At 35.6% G+C, this 17960-nt stretch overlaps 4 protein-coding genes across 5 annotated transcripts; 1 reads left to right on the top strand and 3 right to left on the bottom strand.

The window, feature by feature from the left end:
* Positions 1-530: 530 nt before the first annotated feature.
* On the top strand, positions 531-2694 carry LOC18035703. Its single transcript, XM_006426388.2, has 7 exons — positions 531-623; positions 750-836; positions 938-1141; positions 1273-1431; positions 1521-1565; positions 1670-1816; positions 2320-2694. The coding sequence occupies exons 1-7, from the start codon at positions 534-536 to the stop codon at positions 2692-2694; spliced, it is 1107 nt and encodes a 368-aa protein (XP_006426451.2). The 5' UTR covers positions 531-533.
* Positions 2695-2883: 189 nt separating this feature from the next.
* On the bottom strand, positions 2884-4095 carry LOC18036070 (ERI1 exoribonuclease 3). Of its 2 annotated transcripts, XM_024180087.1 has the most exons (2): positions 3665-3745; positions 2884-3576 (listed from the first exon to the last, which is right to left on the bottom strand). In XM_024180087.1, exon 2 carries the CDS (start codon positions 3488-3490, stop codon positions 2924-2926), a length of 567 nt encoding a protein of 188 aa, XP_024035855.1. In that variant the 5' UTR covers positions 3491-3576; positions 3665-3745; the 3' UTR covers positions 2884-2923. The 2 variants fall into 2 exon arrangements, with proteins under 2 accessions (XP_024035855.1, XP_006426450.1); XM_006426387.2 differs by having other exon boundaries at positions 2884-4095.
* Positions 4096-4245: 150 nt separating this feature from the next.
* LOC18036069 (ELF3-like protein 2) lies at positions 4246-8806 on the bottom strand. The gene is made up of 4 exons (XM_006426386.2): positions 7916-8806; positions 6335-7302; positions 5531-5582; positions 4246-5409 (listed from the first exon to the last, which is right to left on the bottom strand). The coding sequence occupies exons 1-4, from the start codon at positions 8138-8140 to the stop codon at positions 4402-4404; spliced, it is 2253 nt and encodes a 750-aa protein (XP_006426449.1). The 5' UTR covers positions 8141-8806; the 3' UTR covers positions 4246-4401.
* A 2176-nt stretch (positions 8807-10982) lies between these two features.
* LOC18037605 (mediator of RNA polymerase II transcription subunit 6) lies at positions 10983-14854 on the bottom strand. Its single transcript, XM_006426385.2, has 5 exons — positions 14500-14854; positions 13158-13332; positions 12699-12768; positions 11819-11931; positions 10983-11365 (listed from the first exon to the last, which is right to left on the bottom strand). The coding sequence occupies exons 1-5, from the start codon at positions 14733-14735 to the stop codon at positions 11204-11206; spliced, it is 756 nt and encodes a 251-aa protein (XP_006426448.1). The 5' UTR covers positions 14736-14854; the 3' UTR covers positions 10983-11203.
* Between the last annotated feature and the right edge of the window lie 3106 nt (positions 14855-17960).

Raw genomic sequence — 17960 nt, 5'->3', positions numbered from 1 at the left:
TTAATGTGGTTGAAATGTATGTGGCACATGAAACTTTCAAATTAAGTGGTCTAATAAAATTAAATCATGGAATTGGTGATAAATCAAGCTATCAGCATGAATTAAGAGACTAAAGAAAGGAGATTTTATCAACGGACGGAATAAATTAAGTAGATAAAGAGGTGACTCATTGACACTATATATCTAATTCTGTTTTAATTAATTACATCAGTTTATTAGTTTCCAATAATAAAAGAAAAGTCGTGAATATAGACATATTGGATGAACAAAATTATAGAATTTATTTCTTTTTTTTTCTTGTTATATAATTAAATATAGAGTTAGATATCCAAACATGCTACGTAATTGTATGATTCCTAACTTTACCTAGCATACAAACAAGATGAGTAGGAGAATAAATACTTGGCCCAAATGGTGAAAATTTTCATCAGAAAGTTAAATCAGAAAAAAAATAAAACTATTGAAGTTCAACAATGGATGATAGGAATGATAAGAGTGCCAAATGCAAATTTGTGTTAATAATGCTATTTCACATGTTGATCCTATTTGTTGAAGGCAGAAGGGTCGAATTCATGAAAAATAGAGAGCTGCTCATGCATGAGGGAACGGTCAAAACCATTAAGGTTATTAAATTTATTGCATACATGAACTTAATTCCTCCTTTAATATATTCTTATTATGCTGGTTCAAGGACCAAAGGTTATGAATTTTGAAAGCTTCAAGTCGTATTATTATAAATATGTTTGCAGAGTGAAGATGGTGATGTGATTGACTGTGTGGATATCAACAAACAACCTGCTTTTAATCATCCACTTCTGAAAAATCACACCATACAGGTTAGTACTTAGTACATATATACATAAGGATTACGTAATTTTAGAATCATTTCTAATTAATCGAATTTGTCCAATGTTTTTTTTTTTCTCCAAATTCATAGATGAAACCCCATGTGCATTCAAGCGGAACTGAATCAGAAAACAACCACAATATACTCTTTCAAAGTTGGCACAAGAATGGAGAATGCCCTGAAGGAACTATCCCCATATTAAGAACACCACATTCTAATCGTCGTCGTCGCAGCTACCCAACAGTTTCGCAAAAGAAACAGGCCAATGATTTCAGTGCTCCCCCTGGTCATGAGGTCACATTCAGCTTTATATTAATTTTTTATTTATTATATATAATTTCACTAGCTAATTTTTGTGTCTGCCTACTGATTTTATCTTCTATATTTGCTTAAAAGAAAACTAAACACAAATATATATGAATTAGTATGCACTAGTGGCCCTAGTTGGTGGGCAGTACTATGGTGCTCGCGCAACAATCAACGTATGGAACCCCGCAACATACCAAGGAGAATTCAGTTTCGCACAAATTTGGGTTGGGTCAGGTGAAGGAGATGAAGCGAATTCTATGGAGGTTGGATGGTTGGTAAGCTGGATCAGCCAATTAAATTTTAAAAATTCAATTAAATTTGAGAGAACAATCAGTAACATAATAATTCATCATGGTTAATCCAGGTTAACAATGGTGAGAATAAGACAAGATTGTTCACATACTGGACTGTAAGTATATTTGAGTCCTTCCATTATATTTATCACAAATGAACATATTATTAGTTTCTTAATAACTTGCTTTATGAATATGTTAACTATCATGTGGTTGTTAGAGGGATGACTACCGTAGCACAGGTTGCTACAATCTTGTTTGCCCTGGTTTTGTGCAAACTACCACCCAAATTAGCCTTGGTGCTGCGGTGGAACCGGTTTCCCGATATGGTGCTGAGCAATTTGAAATTATCATCACCATAACCAAGGTAATTAATCTCGTTAATTCAGTTTTAATTCAAGTTCTGTTTATACACAAATTCAAGTTGGAATTGGTGACATATAAAAGAATTAAAGAAAATGATCAATTGTGTTGTTAAAAAAATTGTATTTTTATTCAATTTATTTTGTGTCTCTTTTATTATTTTCCTTCTAGAATCAGACGTGACTACTTCTATCTTTCTTTCTTTCTTTTACTTTTTTTTTTTGAATGTTTTTTTCTTTCTTCTACTGATTAATTGCTGACATTCGCGCAGTTAGTTGCTAGCGATTGATTAATAAGCACAAAAAAGAGAAAAAAAAAAAAAGCATAAGTTTGATTGTAGGGGTAAAATAATAAAATTAAAAATTAAAAAATTAACATAATCCTTTTAGAGCAAGGGAGTTTGAAACATGAGGAGAAAAATGATTAATTTCTGCAAACACGGATTTTGATCATTTTCCTTAGAATATTATATATATGTAAGATGAAAGTCAACAATTGTTATTTCAGGATAAGAGCAGTGGGAATTGGTGGCTTCTAATGCAAGACCAGTTAATAGGGTATTGGCCAGGCTCCATCTTCACAAGTTTAGCTGACTGTTCAACTGAGATAAATTGGGGAGGGGAGATAACAAATAGCGAATTTGCGGGACACCACACTTCAACTCAAATGGGCAGTGGCCATTTTCCCGAAGAATCCTTTGGAAAAGCTTGTTTTTTCGAGAAAATAGGATACGTTGATGAGTCTGGCAATATGAGAGATCCCGAAGATCTTCAGGTTTATGTGACAAAACCTCCCTGCTACGATTTACGTTTTGCAAAATACGAGGGCGACGGTATCTCATTTTATTTTGGAGGTCCAGGATATTCAGATAAGTGCCCGTGAAAGTGTCCTTGTCAATGTAAAGTTGCGTTTCATGCATGTTATTACTAAATAATATCAAAGCAGAATTAATTATCACTAAAGTTTGCAGATGCATTTATTCTATTTACATGGTTAAGATTAAGGAGTTAAATAATTGGCCATGGATTCACTGGTTATACGTAATACCCATTATCCAATTACAAGCACCAATAAACAGAGAGAAAATTCATTTCATTAAGCACTTTTTGAGCTAAGAAGTAGTAGCCCATTGAAAATAATTGCAACAAGCACCCCTATTAGGCGTCCAGTTCCCGCATCCAAAAAAGAAGCTCCCTCGCTTTGGTCCCGGTCTTTGAATCACCTTTTTTATGCTTTTTGTTCCACAGTAACAGTATCGACAATCTTCAAATTCTTGTATAAGTGAAGTATGTGGAGGAGTATGCATAGCTTGTGGCTCAAGAAACTGGTGCCGGTTCCATGTCAGACAATTTGGATTTGCTTGTGGCGTCAAAGACTTAGTGATGGAGAATTTGAATCCCCTTCTCATGATGACGGAGAGTAATCTAGCAATATTAATGGCATCATCAAGGCCACAGTGAACACGACCCTGCCAAATAAGTCCAGCTAGCTCAACGGCCTCCTTCAGATTGCATCTCACGTCGCCAAAAACCTTGCTGAATGGAACCCTTAAGTTGATCCATTGGTTGAAATAAGCAGGCTTTTGAATCTTCTTGATTCGGCATTCCGATTCCAGCATTACCTGACAGTCCCAATCTGACCATGTCACCACAGAAAAGTTGGTGTTGTTTAAACCCATTTGCAAAAGCCATTTATCGTGAAAATATAAAGCCTCCCCGAGAGTAGTGCCATTGTCAACTTGGTGCTGTTGAATTCCTGTCAATTCTTTGCAAAAATCAGTCAATAAGGGTTCAAAAGTTGGCCGCACATAAGTTTGAAAACATGCTATAATCTCTCCGCTTACACCACTCACCACCACGGATGGAAATTCAATTATTTCCTGTGGATGAAGATTTCTTTCTTTGTCGCACGTCGCTTCAAAATCTATTACAACATAATATTCAAAACCTTGAAGAAGAAAGGGATTTGGCAAATCTTGAAACTGCAAACGATTTGGTAGGCGAATATAGGGGCTCGGGTGGAAGCGGTTGAAATCGAAGTTAAGAGCCATCTCATGGTCTCTTCTGACTGGAGATGTTGGATTTAAGAGTGTGAGTGTGTGTGTGTGTGTGTATATATATATAGATGATGACATGTATTCCCAATCTAGTTTTGATTTCCTAATCCTTTTATACAAATTATTCCTAGTTGCGTAAGCATTGGTGTTGGTGTTTCATTTCATGTGGCATTCCTAGTTCCAGTAGAATTCCTTTCATTAATGCTTTGGTGCTTTATTTCCTTGATGAAATAGAGAAGTAATCCGAATCAGTGTAAACCGACGGCTGACAACTGGATTTTTGTTTGGCACGTAATTGATATATGTACAACAAATTAAAATGGGAATATTAGCCTGCCTCTCCATTCTAATGGTACAAATTGGGTGGTGACAGTACCTAAAGCATGAACAGTTTATCACTCATTAAGAATTATATTTACATCTTTTCAACATAGGACTACTGGGTACAAGTTCGTAAGAGTTTGATAATTTAAGACAGTCATTTCATACTCCATGTTTCATCAGGACTGGAAATGAAGTAAATGCAGGTAAAATTAATCATACTGTTTTCTCTCTTCCTGTATGGACCGGAAAATTCGAGCAGCTGATTCTGTTGCTAATCTAGGGTTGCAAGGAACAACCTTAATCACCCGTGCCTGCTGCTCACCAGTTTGATCATTTTGATCTGATGCTTGAACTATTGGTGCCATAGGGAACAGAGGGAGTGCATCCCCCTTAGCCCTTTCAGAGGGACTACTAGCAGTACTTGCCTGTACCTCACTCTCTTTAGAAGCCTGAAATTTTTCAAGACAGCTTGTTATCACTCGATTCATCTGGCTTGACATGTTACGTGAACTTTGATGGGGTATCATGAAGTTAATGTCCACCATTGATAAATGATTGTCCTTTGACTGGTCTTTTGGAGGAAATGGGATCATTTGATCAACAGCTGTGCCAGAAATAGACTGATTCATGACTGGCATGCCATATGGTGGAAAGCCAGTCTGACCCAAAGGAGGGGTGGTCGGAAGAATTCCAATCCCTTCTTGGTGAGATGCTGGAACACCATAAGCCGTGTTCAAGAAGTCAGCGCCTGTGGGATTTAAGCTCACTGGACTGCAGCTGCCATAGAATGGTGCCACAAAACCTGTGGTTGGAGGACATGGCCCTGTATAGGGCTTGTAAACAAGTCCTTCAGAAGGGGACATCACAGAAACTAACCACTGATTTCCAGTTGGTGGGAAACACCATGGAGTCTGTTTGATATTCTTCGAGTTAGCACCAGGTGCAGGAGGTACATTCCCAGAACAAGACCCATTATTTGATTGTTGAGATACAAATCCTTTGCTTGAGTCATTATTGATAAAAGGATGCGGAATATTAGCAACTGCATTGTCATCGGCACATTGACTACCGGGATCTGGATTTGGGGAATAATTTTTTGCCTTCACAATGCAGGGCAGTGATCGCAACTTAGCTTGACAGGTGTTTAAAGGAGGTTTGCCTACACAGAGGTTGTCTTCAAGCAGCAAATTTGGAGATCTGGCGATCAATCTTTGTACCTGTTGCAATTAAACATTATGCATGGTTTTTCTTTTGTACCTTTGTAGAAGAGAAAGCAGAAACATGAATGAATCTTATTGCAAAGAAAGCAGAGAAACTTGACCAGGAATTACAACTTACCTTCAGTAGTCTATGCAATTCAAATACTTGCAAAGTGAAGACCCTTTGTTGACTGAGGAAAAAAAAAAACACAGTAAAAGTTTATTCAAACACTTAATGTTAATGAATGTTTAGTGAATTGGTGAAATATTATCAAAAAACCAAATTAGATTAAGAACAATAAAATTCAGATTATTTTATCTGTCACAAGCAGAAACTGACTACATCAGGAAAGGGTTATTTCAGATATAATAATACTTCATAACTAGAGAAGGGAGTCCGACAGTTTATAAAAGGAGACCACAAATCCATCAAATACTAAAAGTTTACGAATTAACAGAAGGCATAGGCTTACAAAGTTTGCTATATGCAATATATCTGATCAACGGCCGCTAAGACAGTCTGCTTTGGAGTGGGCCTGCACTGTTCCTAATTCCTACCATTTATTGGGCAATAAGAGTCAATAACTATTTATTCAATTTTAGAAAGAAGAATAGACCTTGACTCCCTCCTGCTTAGGAAACTCATTGAAGACTACACTGAATTCACAGAGCCTGAAAGTTTGCTTGCACATATCCACATGGTCTAGAGTTCACCAGAAGCCTATGAACACCTAAAATATAAAGTTCGGAAACCAATCTAAACATAATGCTGCTCAGATGTGGAAACAATATATTCTGATGTGAGGAATCGACTTATAGGTAATATAATATGAAGATAATCATAATCACACAAAAAGCAACCAGTCAATCATTTGAAGATAATCATAATCACAAGAAAAAGCAACTACTCAATCATGTGATGCTCTTGAGATGCAATACTTACTCGATGATAGCTCTTCTAGCTTTCCAAAATTGTTTCTCACCTATGACTCCCACAACATCATCTGGGGATACAGCCAAAGCTGATACTGAGCCCACCATATAGGTGTTGGAAACATTATCTTGTTTGTCTACTTCTCTCACCTGCACAGACCTCTCATTCTTGTCTTCATGACATTCAACATTTTCAAGCTCTTTAGGACTGCTATTATCATCTCCAAGCGACGGCCTCAAACATGATTCCTTTCTCACCTTGAAAGCATTGTCCTTGTCTATATCCATGGCAGTTTCCATCAGAAGGCTATAATTATGGGCCACTTCATCCCTCAAAGCCACACATTCTTGATGTAACCTTGAATTGGTACTGTGTAAACTGTTAAGGGTTTCCATTGAACTACTTCTATTTTCTTGGTTTAAAGATGAATGTGCTCTCTTCAATGATTCCAGATGCCTAACTTTAGATGGGCGGATGGAAGACACATCTGCCAAATCTCTATCTCTATTCAATGGGATTGAAGTATAATTATCCACAGGGTCCGGACTTGTCTGAGGAGTGTCCTCATCATTCTGGTTCCTCGTACGTGGTCTGGACTTGATATCTCCTAAAGCAGATCGTTTCTTCTGCTTAAATTTCCGATCTTTGCTCTGCTGACTGTTACTACAATGCGGAGATATTCCTAACTGGGCAGAGGAAACTCTTAAATCATCCTCATCTTCAGGCTTCCTCAATGAAAAATGCCTAAAGTTGGAGAAATTACTTGGCTTCGGTGAACTGCTTTTAGAATTTGATGACAAAGGTCCGGCGGCATTCAAACATTGGTAATTTGAAGGTTTCACTGATTTCCTTTCTTGATTTGCCATCATATTGTTCAGCTTGATACCATTGGAGGAATAAGAATGAAGCTTCTCAGCTGAAAACGAAGGTGCAGGGGAGTTGCAAAGTTGGGTAAACACACTCCTTTCATGGCCGCCCTGAAATAACAAATCAATTATTAAAATCAAAAGAGACAATATAGCAGAGAACATTAAATTGTGTATATTCAAAACCATACAGGCAACTTTTAATGGAGTCAACGCCGACGCAAGGTAATGGAATGTTTCGTCAGCAGTCAGATCATGGGACCTCAAATAAGCATTTAGTTGCAGACACACAAGAAAGGTAGAGAACAAATCAATCCAAAGCTTAGACTGACACCAGAAAAATTAGGAAAAATATTGCTCCCTTGAAACTAACTAAAATCAGCATAAAGTGGACAGAAAAATAAAACAATACAAAGGTGTTCCGAGATCACACCTAAACTCACATTTCTCAATTCATTACGAATGAAAATTCAGAAATTCAGTAAACTCCTAAGGTGCATCATATGAGCAAAACCTGAAATTTTTAGCAAACAGAGACCTGAAACCTTTACCAAATAGAGTAAATTGTTCCCTAAAGAGAGCTAAAGGCATAAGATTAGCTCTCAGCAATCAATTTTACAGAAGTGCAGATCAAACAGAGATCATTGATCATAGATATAAGAGAGACAATTTAAAACGTGAATTCAGCACATTAAGATCAGAAAACCATATGAATTAAACTCACATTGCTTGACGACATTGAAGAAACCAAGCTGGTGCCATTGGGAGGTGGAAGAGGCAACATAGGTGCTGATCCAGAGCTGTACCTGTGAGAGGGTATGCTAAGCTGTTCATAGAGAGCCATTTTGTTTCTTGGAGGTGCCCTTGGTCCTCCTTTCTCTTTATCATTCACATGAAGCCTAGGAAACATAGGACTAGTCACCTTTCCTTCTTCTTTTCCTTCCCTCATACTTCAAGTCCTTCACAACAAATTCCACATACCAAACTTTCTCCAAATTCACAACAAAATTCCATTTGCAAGGCAAATTCAATTGCTTAAGCACTCTGAATCCCCATCCCTCAAAAAGAATAGTAAAGCTCACGATCAACCCACTTCAAAGAAACAAATCTTGTGACTCAAGCCCAAAAAGAAAGAAGAAGAACACATGAACTCTGACGAGACAAATTCACAAGCAACCAATTAACAAACCCACCTCATGAAATCAAACCTTCCCATGAGACCAAAAGCTCAAACACCCAAGAAGAACAACACAATTTCATAATTTCCCAAAAACACGCCCCGCTCAGAGAGCCACAGTCTCAGCTAAAACGAAAGCAAATGAGGCAACATAGAATGTAGAGGCCAAAAAAGCAACAGTGAAGATATCAGCTATCAGATACAGATAGATAAATGGTGGCCAAAAAGAATAGATTCTGCTTAAGAGAAGGGTTGCTTTGGAATTCCACAAAAGAGGAGGATCCGATCTTTCCCTCTTTCTCATCACCTAAAAGCTAACATGAAAAGCTAAAAGACCAAAAGAAAATAAAAGAAACGCTAAACAAATGAGATATGGACAACGTAGGACCCAAGTGGATAGAATAGAACTGAGAGACTCCCTTCAATTATCTTCTACAGTACTTTCTTGTACAGTGCCAACAACAGAGAGATCCCCCAAGAAACTTGCGGATATATACTGACGTGGCCAAATCTTAGCGGCTATTTGGGGAAAGATAGACAGGCAAGACTGAGTCTGAGTGTAATCTGGATTTATATATAACCACATGTTACTTATGTTTAACATGGCCAATCTTCTCTCGCAAAATCCGCATAAGATTTGTTTAAACCCGAAGTGTTTTTACTTTTCTTTACTTCCAAGTACGATGAAACCAATCCCCACGCGCATATTGAAGTAACGCTGTGAGAATTGTCTAATTACGACGCTGTAACATTTGGCTTTCCTAACACTTTCTCATTTTCTCGAATTAGAATATAGTTTATCCATCTATACCAAATAAGTCCCTGTGTTCGCCTGTTCGATTTTGTATCCTTATTATATCGAACCACGACACATTATAATATTAGAGTTGAAGAGAGAATCATTCATTTGTTTAGTGACATTCTACTTCTCATCTTATAATTAAAATAAAAATTTTAATTTTTTATTTATGTTGTAAGTATAAATTCTTTTTTTTTTCGTACCGAAACTTATAAAATAAATACATATCACAAATAAAAGAACAAATTATACCTTATTTAGTTATTTAAGAAAAAATAAGAACTTGGGGACCTTGATATTCTTATCCCCATTTATGAATAGCTTGTGTACGGACAAACGGTGGAGTTTGAGCGGGGGGTAAAATTACCGTCTTTGGAGGCGCGTGGCACGAGGGTGATATTTGCATGGTACTATTGGAAACAAAGATTGCGTTTGACCGGTGGTTGTGGAGTAAATTTATTACATTACCTACACGTGCTCAAATTTAAGTATAATTTATTAATTTTGTACTTTTTAAGTTTAGAAGAGTTCCTCCACGGTAATCAGGTGATCGCTCATCATGTAGAGAAACTTCTTCCAAACTAAATAATTCTCTTTAAAAAATTCTTTTTATACCATGGTATATTTTTCCATAGCTTTCATTATTTAAAAAATAATAATTTTTATATAACCTCATTACTTCATTATTCAAATTGAGATTTTAAATTTCTCCTTCTTAACAAGCTGTGCCTCGGCTATGAATATGATACATCGAGCCAAAGTTTGGATAGATTTTTATGCACTACTAAGTTAATTTATACTCTATTTTATAATATAATATTGATTTTTTTTTCAATCAAACACAAACTATAATGATAAAAGTGTTTTTAAAACATCACACTTTTTCACTTTGTCCTAAAATATATGATTCGGGGCTTCAAACAGATTATTTGAAAGCGTAAATTATCAAAATTTCTAAGCGAGCCAAACTATCAGAAAAGGGAGCGCACATTCATAATCACACGATTAAAATTATAACATATTTTTTTATTATTTATCACTTTACGTATGTGGCTGTGATTTATACTCTACTTTAAAGTAGTTTTAAGATAACCATTGCCAAATATTTTGCATAAAAAATTACTATTGATCATGACATGTCCTAAGCAAATTGCCAAATAATCAGACACGTGATTATTACTCATACTCAATTGCTATTTATACAAAGTTCACAATACATAATTACATGTCCACCTTGTAGATCGCAGACCATGATAATTCTATTGATCAATTTGATCACATGATGGCATGTGATCCGACGGTCTAAAAGTAGTTAAAAAAGATGGCTCAATGTCGAGCTTCACGAAAGTTTGGTAGTGGTATAAGTGATAAGTGGGGTCAGCTGCCCAATTTAGTCCAAAAATCTAAAAAGACATATTTCTTTTTTCTTTTCTTTTTTTGGCTCCATTCAATTTTAAATTTATTCATGTTGGATTAATTAAATATATTAAGACATTAAATTTGAGTTCTAAAGGTATTAAAAAATTTAAGTTTAGTAGTATCTTTTTAAAATCACACACATAAGACATATATATATATATAATAGTAAAATTTTATTATTCATATGTTTCTTTCTTGATTGTATTTTGTATTGGTTAAAATTTTGCCTCCACTGATTGGATTTTATGACTATGGCTAATAGTAGGTAGCTCGTTATCTTGTTTAATTAAAGTTGCAATTGGCTTTAGTCGACCAAAGAATAGATAACTCACAACATGAGCATTTCAATTTACAGAAGAATTTTTGGATCAAAATAAAATAAATTTACGCTTTGTCTCCGTGAAAGGAACCATTCTTATTATATTTTCACATCCTCCTGTCCATGTACAGGAACTAATTACATTGTTACAACCGGAACCTCAGAAAACTTGACATTTTCACATAGATTAAAAGATCATTAGCATAAACCTAAGGTTAGCTTTTGTAAAGAATTTTAAAGACTTAACTGGTTCCGACTGCGCTCACACTAGTATTAAGAAGAGGCTGCACACTCTGCTTCAAATTTTCACTCTTTTGGCAGGACCTTGGTCAATGATAGGATCAATAGCAGGAGGTTGTGGCTCTGCTGTCTGTTGGGTTTCAGGGTCTTTCTCTGCTTCCTCAGTCTGAGGGGGCGCATAACCTTCTGGGAATGGTGGAGGTGGAGGGGCCGGTGGTAGCTGCAAAATAGAGAACATTTCTTATGAATTTGAGAGAAAAAAACAACATGATAGCTCTGCACAAAAGATAGAGAAAAAAGTTCTTATCAAAAACAAATGTTGAGATAATTCATCAATTGCTGTAATTTGGTATTTATTACTTGTACAGCCGATCGGTTGTTGATATTTCAAATATTCACAAAAGAGCCAAGTAAAATAATGATCTCTATTGACAAAACAAAATTGAAAACATCCAACCTGGCTATCACATTTGCAAGTAACTCAAACTCATGAATAGTTATGCAATACCTACCCGGAACATTCACCTGTTTAAATGACTGTTAATATATTGACATCAAGATCAACAGTATTCCTATGTTCTTTCTTTGTTTCTTTTTCATTTTCTCCTTTTTAAAGATTTTTAGATTCTCCTTCAAAAGAAACATGAGAGGATTCGTACAGAGACAAAATTACCTTGCGCTGTAAGGAGGCAAGTATTTGATCTACTCGCTTTACTTCTTTCAAATCAATTGTCTCTTTACCAGCCTTTGAGTGGAGAGGGGTACCTCCATCATTTTCAGCATCAACTGCAGCAGAATGAATTAAGACTTAAATGATGAGGAAAGATATGTCATGGGAAAAAAATGAGTCGTACACAGATTATTAACTGATTTTCTAAGAGTACTTAACAGGATATACGGCAAGGAAATCACAGTAAGGTTAAAGGCCTTGGTCTTTCTTCCTTTTCCATTTACAAAACTAAAGATTGAGGCAAGGTACAGAATTTTGGATCCAACGGTCGGTCAGAGGCATAAAGTTATAACTTGATAAATTATATGGCTCCAAATTTGAGCCCATTTCGAGCTGTACATGACATAAATAATCCTTCAGACATAGTCTAAACGTACATCAACATGCAAAGAAGGCTGTAATATTCAATGCAGTGAAGTACTGCATCGAATATGACGTTTGCTGAAACTGAGTGACAGGAATAAATAAATAAATAAAATCTTAAGACATCGACTGAAAGATCCCAAGCTCTTTGAGGCCTTTCATATTCACACCATATTTATTATATTTTCCTCATATTGTGATCATCAATAGTTCAAAATGTAACTGATCTGAAAGAACGTACTTCCAACTTCCAAGAGCAACAAAATATGAGTTAAGACAATCAAAAAAACCCAACTCCGAGGGCAAACCAACTGAACACCTTAGTTTTATTGCAAAATGACATACATACAAGTTATACTCATACGGCTAAACATATCGCACAACTAATGAACAGTGAATCTTATAAAAAATGATAGATTAAAGTAAAACAATGGAGCATAGTTAGATAGCACTTTGATACCATATCCAATCTTCTCCAACTTCGAGGCAGCAGTTGTAAAAGCCTTCTGTATATAGTGGAGAGCCCGTCCCTGTCATTTGGGTACAGAACCAAGATCAGATTCATAAAGATTAATTGATATACTTGTGAAAAGATGACATAATATCTGTTCCACATAGTCTCCACCAGGATATCAATACACAGATAGTCTGCTTGGTCCAATCTATGGATTAGAAATTGCTATATCATCATGGTCTAACATGAGCAGCATATCATCTAAACCTCTTTTTATAAGAGTGATATCCAACTAATTCTTATATGATCTTTTTTCTACACTTTAAACTTGCTTTCACATCATCCATACGATTCAAGCAATGCATTAAATTATGATTATGGCTCAAGGATAATTATTTCATGACCAAAAACTTCAGTTATGTAGGAATAATTTATTTATGAAAAGAAGAGAAAGGGAAATCTCACAATTCTAGCCGAAAAGACATTGCAAAGTTGTGGTGCTTGGTAAATTGAACCATCCAATACATAATAAGTGAGCATTGGTGTGACTTTCTCGGGACCATCCCTTTTTTGCTTACGGATAACAAAGAGGTGGGGCTCCATAACTTCACTAAGCATGTATTCAATGCCGGTCATTTTCCTGCAGAACAAAAAGATTTGAGGCCTTTGGAGATAGAATAATCCAAACTATAAAGAGAAAGCAACATGATTTATATTAACCCTTATATTTCCATTAAACGCAATATCTTCAGTAAAAGCATAAAAACTTAGATATTTTCCATCAATGACCACAAAGTTTTGGCATATATCGGGTATGTGCTTCTATGACGCTTAATCTTGATGACCAATAGAAGGATTGCATAATGAAACGATCATGTTCTCAAATTGTTCATGAATCAATTTTTGTAAATATCTACGTCTTTGATTCTGGTTGGTTCTTCAGCCACAAAAACTTCTCCTTGTGACTAATATGATTAAGCACAGACTGTGACAGACATCATCGAGAAAATGCACTAATTTTAAGCAACTTGTTGATACTCCAAAAGAACAAGTGAAACCACCGAAGAAAATTAAATAAAAGTAGGACACATTTTTAGGACTTGGGTTGCATTTATTTCAACAAAATATACTCATTCAGAAGTTTTTCCATTACAGAAACTTGCAGACTCAGTATTCTATTTAAAACCTATGGAGAATTAATGCCTCTCTACTTCTTTGGTCATTAAATATATTTCCTCACCCCACTTTCGAACATAAGGACATTTTGTAGCTCCAAAATTAACATCATTCTTATTCTTCATCACTGTCTTCGGTGGTATTCTTAGAATAGAAGCAAAAATATTGACCTCTTGAATGCATTAGAATAACATTCACTCCCAAGACAGTAAACAAATTAGAAACTGAAATAAAATACTAATTCTGCAAATTTTCCTGAAATCCCTTTTAAAATGTTCAATGACCAAATTTCAGCATCATCAAGACCCCAAATGACAATGGGAGCCAAATTTACTCAACCTAACGCAATTTCACTTCAGCTCAGAATCAGTAAGATCAAGTCTCAGAGGGCAGAGCCAACTAAAACAACAGAGAAGTTAAAAACTCGAAATTTCCATTCAACCCAAAATCATTATTTCACCCAGTCCACCTAAAATCATGCTTAATTTCGTTAAAAATAAATAAACCCACAAACCGTATATAAAGATTGAACATAAACAAAAAAAAAAAAAAATTAACTCTAAACATACTAAAAGAGCAAATGACACAAGATTCAAAATCTGCTCTGTACAAATAACTTTGAAGAACTTACGAGAGTTGAGAGATGTCTAGAGGGTGGATGGACCGCATTCTGAGCTGTTCATTGTTGCAAGTCCTATCATAAAACAGAGACAACGTGAAGTAATCAAATATCATGTTTCGATCAAGTGGGTATGTGTTTAGCCACAATTGGTCCCTGAAGCAGATCCCCGTCATGTCCGTACCCGGTGGCGGTGGGGCCGCCGGTGGTGCGCCCTCGAGGTTCGCCCCCGGTGGTGGCGTCGCCATGTTTAAGTTTGATGAGTGAATGCTGTGCGTTTTCGAGCTTGGGGTTTTACCGTTTGACAGTTAGGTATTTTAATTCCGAGAAAGACGACGTGTCGTTTTCTAAGTTGCAGCCATTGAAAAGTGCATATGCAAATCTATGGTTCCCCGCTCCAACTTGTCGGTCGAGATCTGAACGCCTGGGCCCAATATTAGGCGACTTTGTGCTGTTGAGACTTTTTATTGGCCCAATATTAGAGACTATTGAAGCCTGGTGTCCATGCGTTATTGCATTTTGGCTCATCTTTTCAAAAGCTAGTATTTGTTAACAGCCAAGGAGCTAACTAATTATTTAAGATCCGAGTGTTCGACTGTTTAGTGTCCCCAATTACCTTCAAGAATTAGAGTGATACAGCGGACTTAACAGTACAACAGACATTATATAATCACACCATATGACATAACAATTTTTTCAAATTTTAAGAAAGTCTAGAATTTTAGATCAGATGAACATATACGTTAGTAAAACCACCTCACTCAAAGCTCAAGTCATTTAAGTCGATAATAATTAAGTAAAGTCTAACAATCAAAAGACTTACAATTATATTGTATCTAGACAATTCTCCATTACTCAAAAGAAATGCGCGCGCGCACACACACATACAATGCTTTTCAATTTGGTTTGGGTCAGAAATTATAGAAATCTCTCAACAACAAAATTAAACTTGGTGATTATGTAGGGCTGGTGTCTCAAACTGCACGTGGGGGTCGGCATCATAAAGGTCTTGGCCCATGGGACATCCAGATTCCAGCTTGTGTGTTCTAGGATTCGTATACAGTAGTACATATTGCTAGGTTGCTACTACTATTACTATTACTACCCAAGAGTGAGTTCTAGAAAATGTATTGAAAACGACTTGCCAGTTGCCATTTCGAAGAGATAACAAGGGCCCCTACTCTCCCATGGACTCTTTGGCCCCTTGTGGGTTGTTAAGAGTTAGAAAGCTAAAGGCCATTGAATGTGACAAAGTTTCGTATTCATGCATGCATGCATGAATACTACTTAATTGGAACAGCTACGATCTTCATCATTTGCCCTCAACTCACCGTCTTTTACGCACCGTGACGACAAGTCGCCATCACCGGTTAATTCATTCTCAGCCGGTGGTGGTCACACCATTAATCCCCTTATCCATCATGTACTACTGCCGACATGTCGCATCGATGTAAAGGCCATCTAGAGCGTTAATTAGTTAATTTTGACAGTAAGATCTTGTATTGTTACACATTTACTTTTCTGTTACTGCTTTTATTATTATTTTGTGTACTTTAATGAATTTCTGAATAATTTTTTTCAAAATAAAAATTAATACATTCTTAGATTCTTTTTTTTTTATTTTAGTATAAAAATTCTTTCTACATGAGAAATTCTTTAATGAATTGTTATGCAAAGTATTCATATCAATTTTGTTCCACACCTATCTATCAAGTAATCGACTTTATGTCCATTTCGCACTATGTATTATTATATCAGTAAACTATTTTTCGAAGATCATAAAAAAATAATGTTCTATGATAAATAAGATTTCAATTTCTTTTTGTAATTGAGTTTGAGAAATATTATTATCTACTACTAATCAATCAATCATCCATATCAGATTATATTGCGATAAAATATATTTTATGAATATTTTAACTCACCAAATAAGATTTGATATGAAAACTCCAATGTTCATGACTTTTTTGTATGGCATATTTTATTCTAAAAATTTTCAAAAGAAAAAAATTTCAAAAGAACAAAAATATGGTACAACACATCTACATCAAGGATAGTATAGATACACTGATTAAAATCTTAGAAGATAGGATTAGGCTACGGTGCAACTATAGTACCGTGCTACAATTACATCCAACTGTTGAATGTAATTAAATTAATAAGATCCACTGACATCTAACGATTAGATGTAACTGTACCTACAATTGCACCACATATTTTCCCTAGAAGATAATGTTAAATTTTGAGGGAGATTCGGTCATCGATCAGATGGTCCCAGTTACAGCAATACGCTGTGTTGATTTTCCACATGGGAGACGGCTATCTCCTCAGGTGACCGTCCAATGACGCTATGCCACGTGTGAGTTGGAGCGTTGAGTTCACGTGTGAGCAGGTAATAATAGAGGACGCGAGAGATTTGTGGCCGTGTGGGGTCTACGTTAGCCGTTAGCTATTGCATTAGGGGACCAGCGGCCGCGAACTGCGATGCCGAGCCGGGTCGGGTCGGTTTTAGCCGACACACGGTTAGATGGAAACATTTGCAGAAAGCCAGAAATAACGCGGGAGGACTGAGGAGAGCCGAAATGTCTTAATTGCGATTTTGACATTCTTGACAGAGACAGTATCGTGTGTGGTTGACCACATGCTTAGAAAGTTACAGTCGATGCAGGTAGCGGCAGATCTAAAAAAATGTGGCATACGATAACTAAATTACATAACAGTAAGTTAGTAAAATTTAAGGAGTTAAAGTAAATAATAGTAAAATTAAATTAAATAAGAGTGAAATCACCTATATGAGTTACTGTAAATTTTTATTCTTTTATTTAAAGTGTTGTATTTATAATTTTTAAAGTTAAAATTTAAATTTTATGGGTTTATGATTTAATGGGCTTATTTTAATATATTTAACCAAACTAGTTAGAAACTCAAGTAATTTTCTTTTTAATCTTTAAAACTTATTTTCTCAAGCGAGGCATTGGTTGTGGGCTAAATCTACCCTGAATGTGAAGCGCATCAAATAAGAAATTATAAACTACGTCAGAGGAGTAATGTTAGTTATACAATAAAATAAGTTATGCTAGGATGTATGTGCATTTATTTTTAAAAAATCCTCATACAAGTGATGATTATATTAAATTAAATACACATATCATTCATGTATAAATTGATTGTAATATCTCTGATATATTGTAAAACTTCCATCAAATTTTCGATCGGGAAATCGTTGATCAACTTTCCATGCGGGCTGAATGTGGTTAGTGGCTATGCTGAGTGTTTATAATGGTTTAAATAAGCTTTTCCATCAGCATTTAATTAAAATAAAATTTGCTATTCGAGGAGTACAAAACATTTGAAATACTTTGTCTATGTGTTCCTTAAAGAAATTTTCTTCTGAGGTATTGCAAATGTATGATTTCACGTATATATGAACATTAATCTGATGGTGCTATTTATGAGTTCGTGAATTTTTTTAT

The sequence above is a fragment of the Citrus clementina genome, unplaced genomic scaffold (assembly GCF_000493195.1).
Source record: "Citrus clementina cultivar Clemenules unplaced genomic scaffold, Citrus_clementina_v1.0 scaffold_7, whole genome shotgun sequence".
Lineage (NCBI taxonomy): Eukaryota > Viridiplantae > Streptophyta > Magnoliopsida > Sapindales > Rutaceae > Citrus > Citrus x clementina.
The sequence above is the reverse complement of the archived record's forward strand: the minus strand, read 5'-3'. Positions and strand labels throughout refer to the sequence as shown.

Excerpts from the sequence above, each read along its gene's own strand:
- LOC18035703 (XM_006426388.2), top strand. The coding sequence starts at position 534 with ATGTTGATCCTATTTGTTGAAGGCAGAAGGGTCGAATTCATGAAAAAT. Across the intron at positions 624-749 it reads GAACGGTCAAAACCATTAAG|AGTGAAGATGGTGATGTGAT; the intron begins GTTATTAAATTT and ends ATATGTTTGCAG. Across the intron at positions 1,432-1,520 it reads CTATGGAGGTTGGATGGTTG|GTTAACAATGGTGAGAATAA; the intron begins GTAAGCTGGATC and ends TGGTTAATCCAG.
- LOC18036070 (XM_006426387.2), bottom strand. The coding sequence starts at position 3,946 with ATGTCATCATCTATATATATATACACACACACACACACACTCACACTC.
- LOC18036069 (XM_006426386.2), bottom strand. The coding sequence starts at position 8,140 with ATGAGGGAAGGAAAAGAAGAAGGAAAGGTGACTAGTCCTATGTTTCCT. Across the intron at positions 7,303-7,915 it reads CTTCAATGTCGTCAAGCAAT|GGCGGCCATGAAAGGAGTGT; the intron begins GTGAGTTTAATT and ends TTGTTATTTCAG. Across the intron at positions 5,583-6,334 it reads GCTAGAAGAGCTATCATCGA|TCAACAAAGGGTCTTCACTT; the intron begins GTAAGTATTGCA and ends TTTTTTCCTCAG.
- LOC18037605 (XM_006426385.2), bottom strand. The coding sequence starts at position 14,735 with ATGGCGACGCCACCACCGGGGGCGAACCTCGAGGGCGCACCACCGGCG. Across the intron at positions 11,932-12,698 it reads GTTGGAGAAGATTGGATATG|TTGATGCTGAAAATGATGGA; the intron begins GTATCAAAGTGC and ends ATTCTGCTGCAG. Across the intron at positions 11,366-11,818 it reads TTGCCTCCTTACAGCGCAAG|CTACCACCGGCCCCTCCACC; the intron begins GTAATTTTGTCT and ends TCTATTTTGCAG.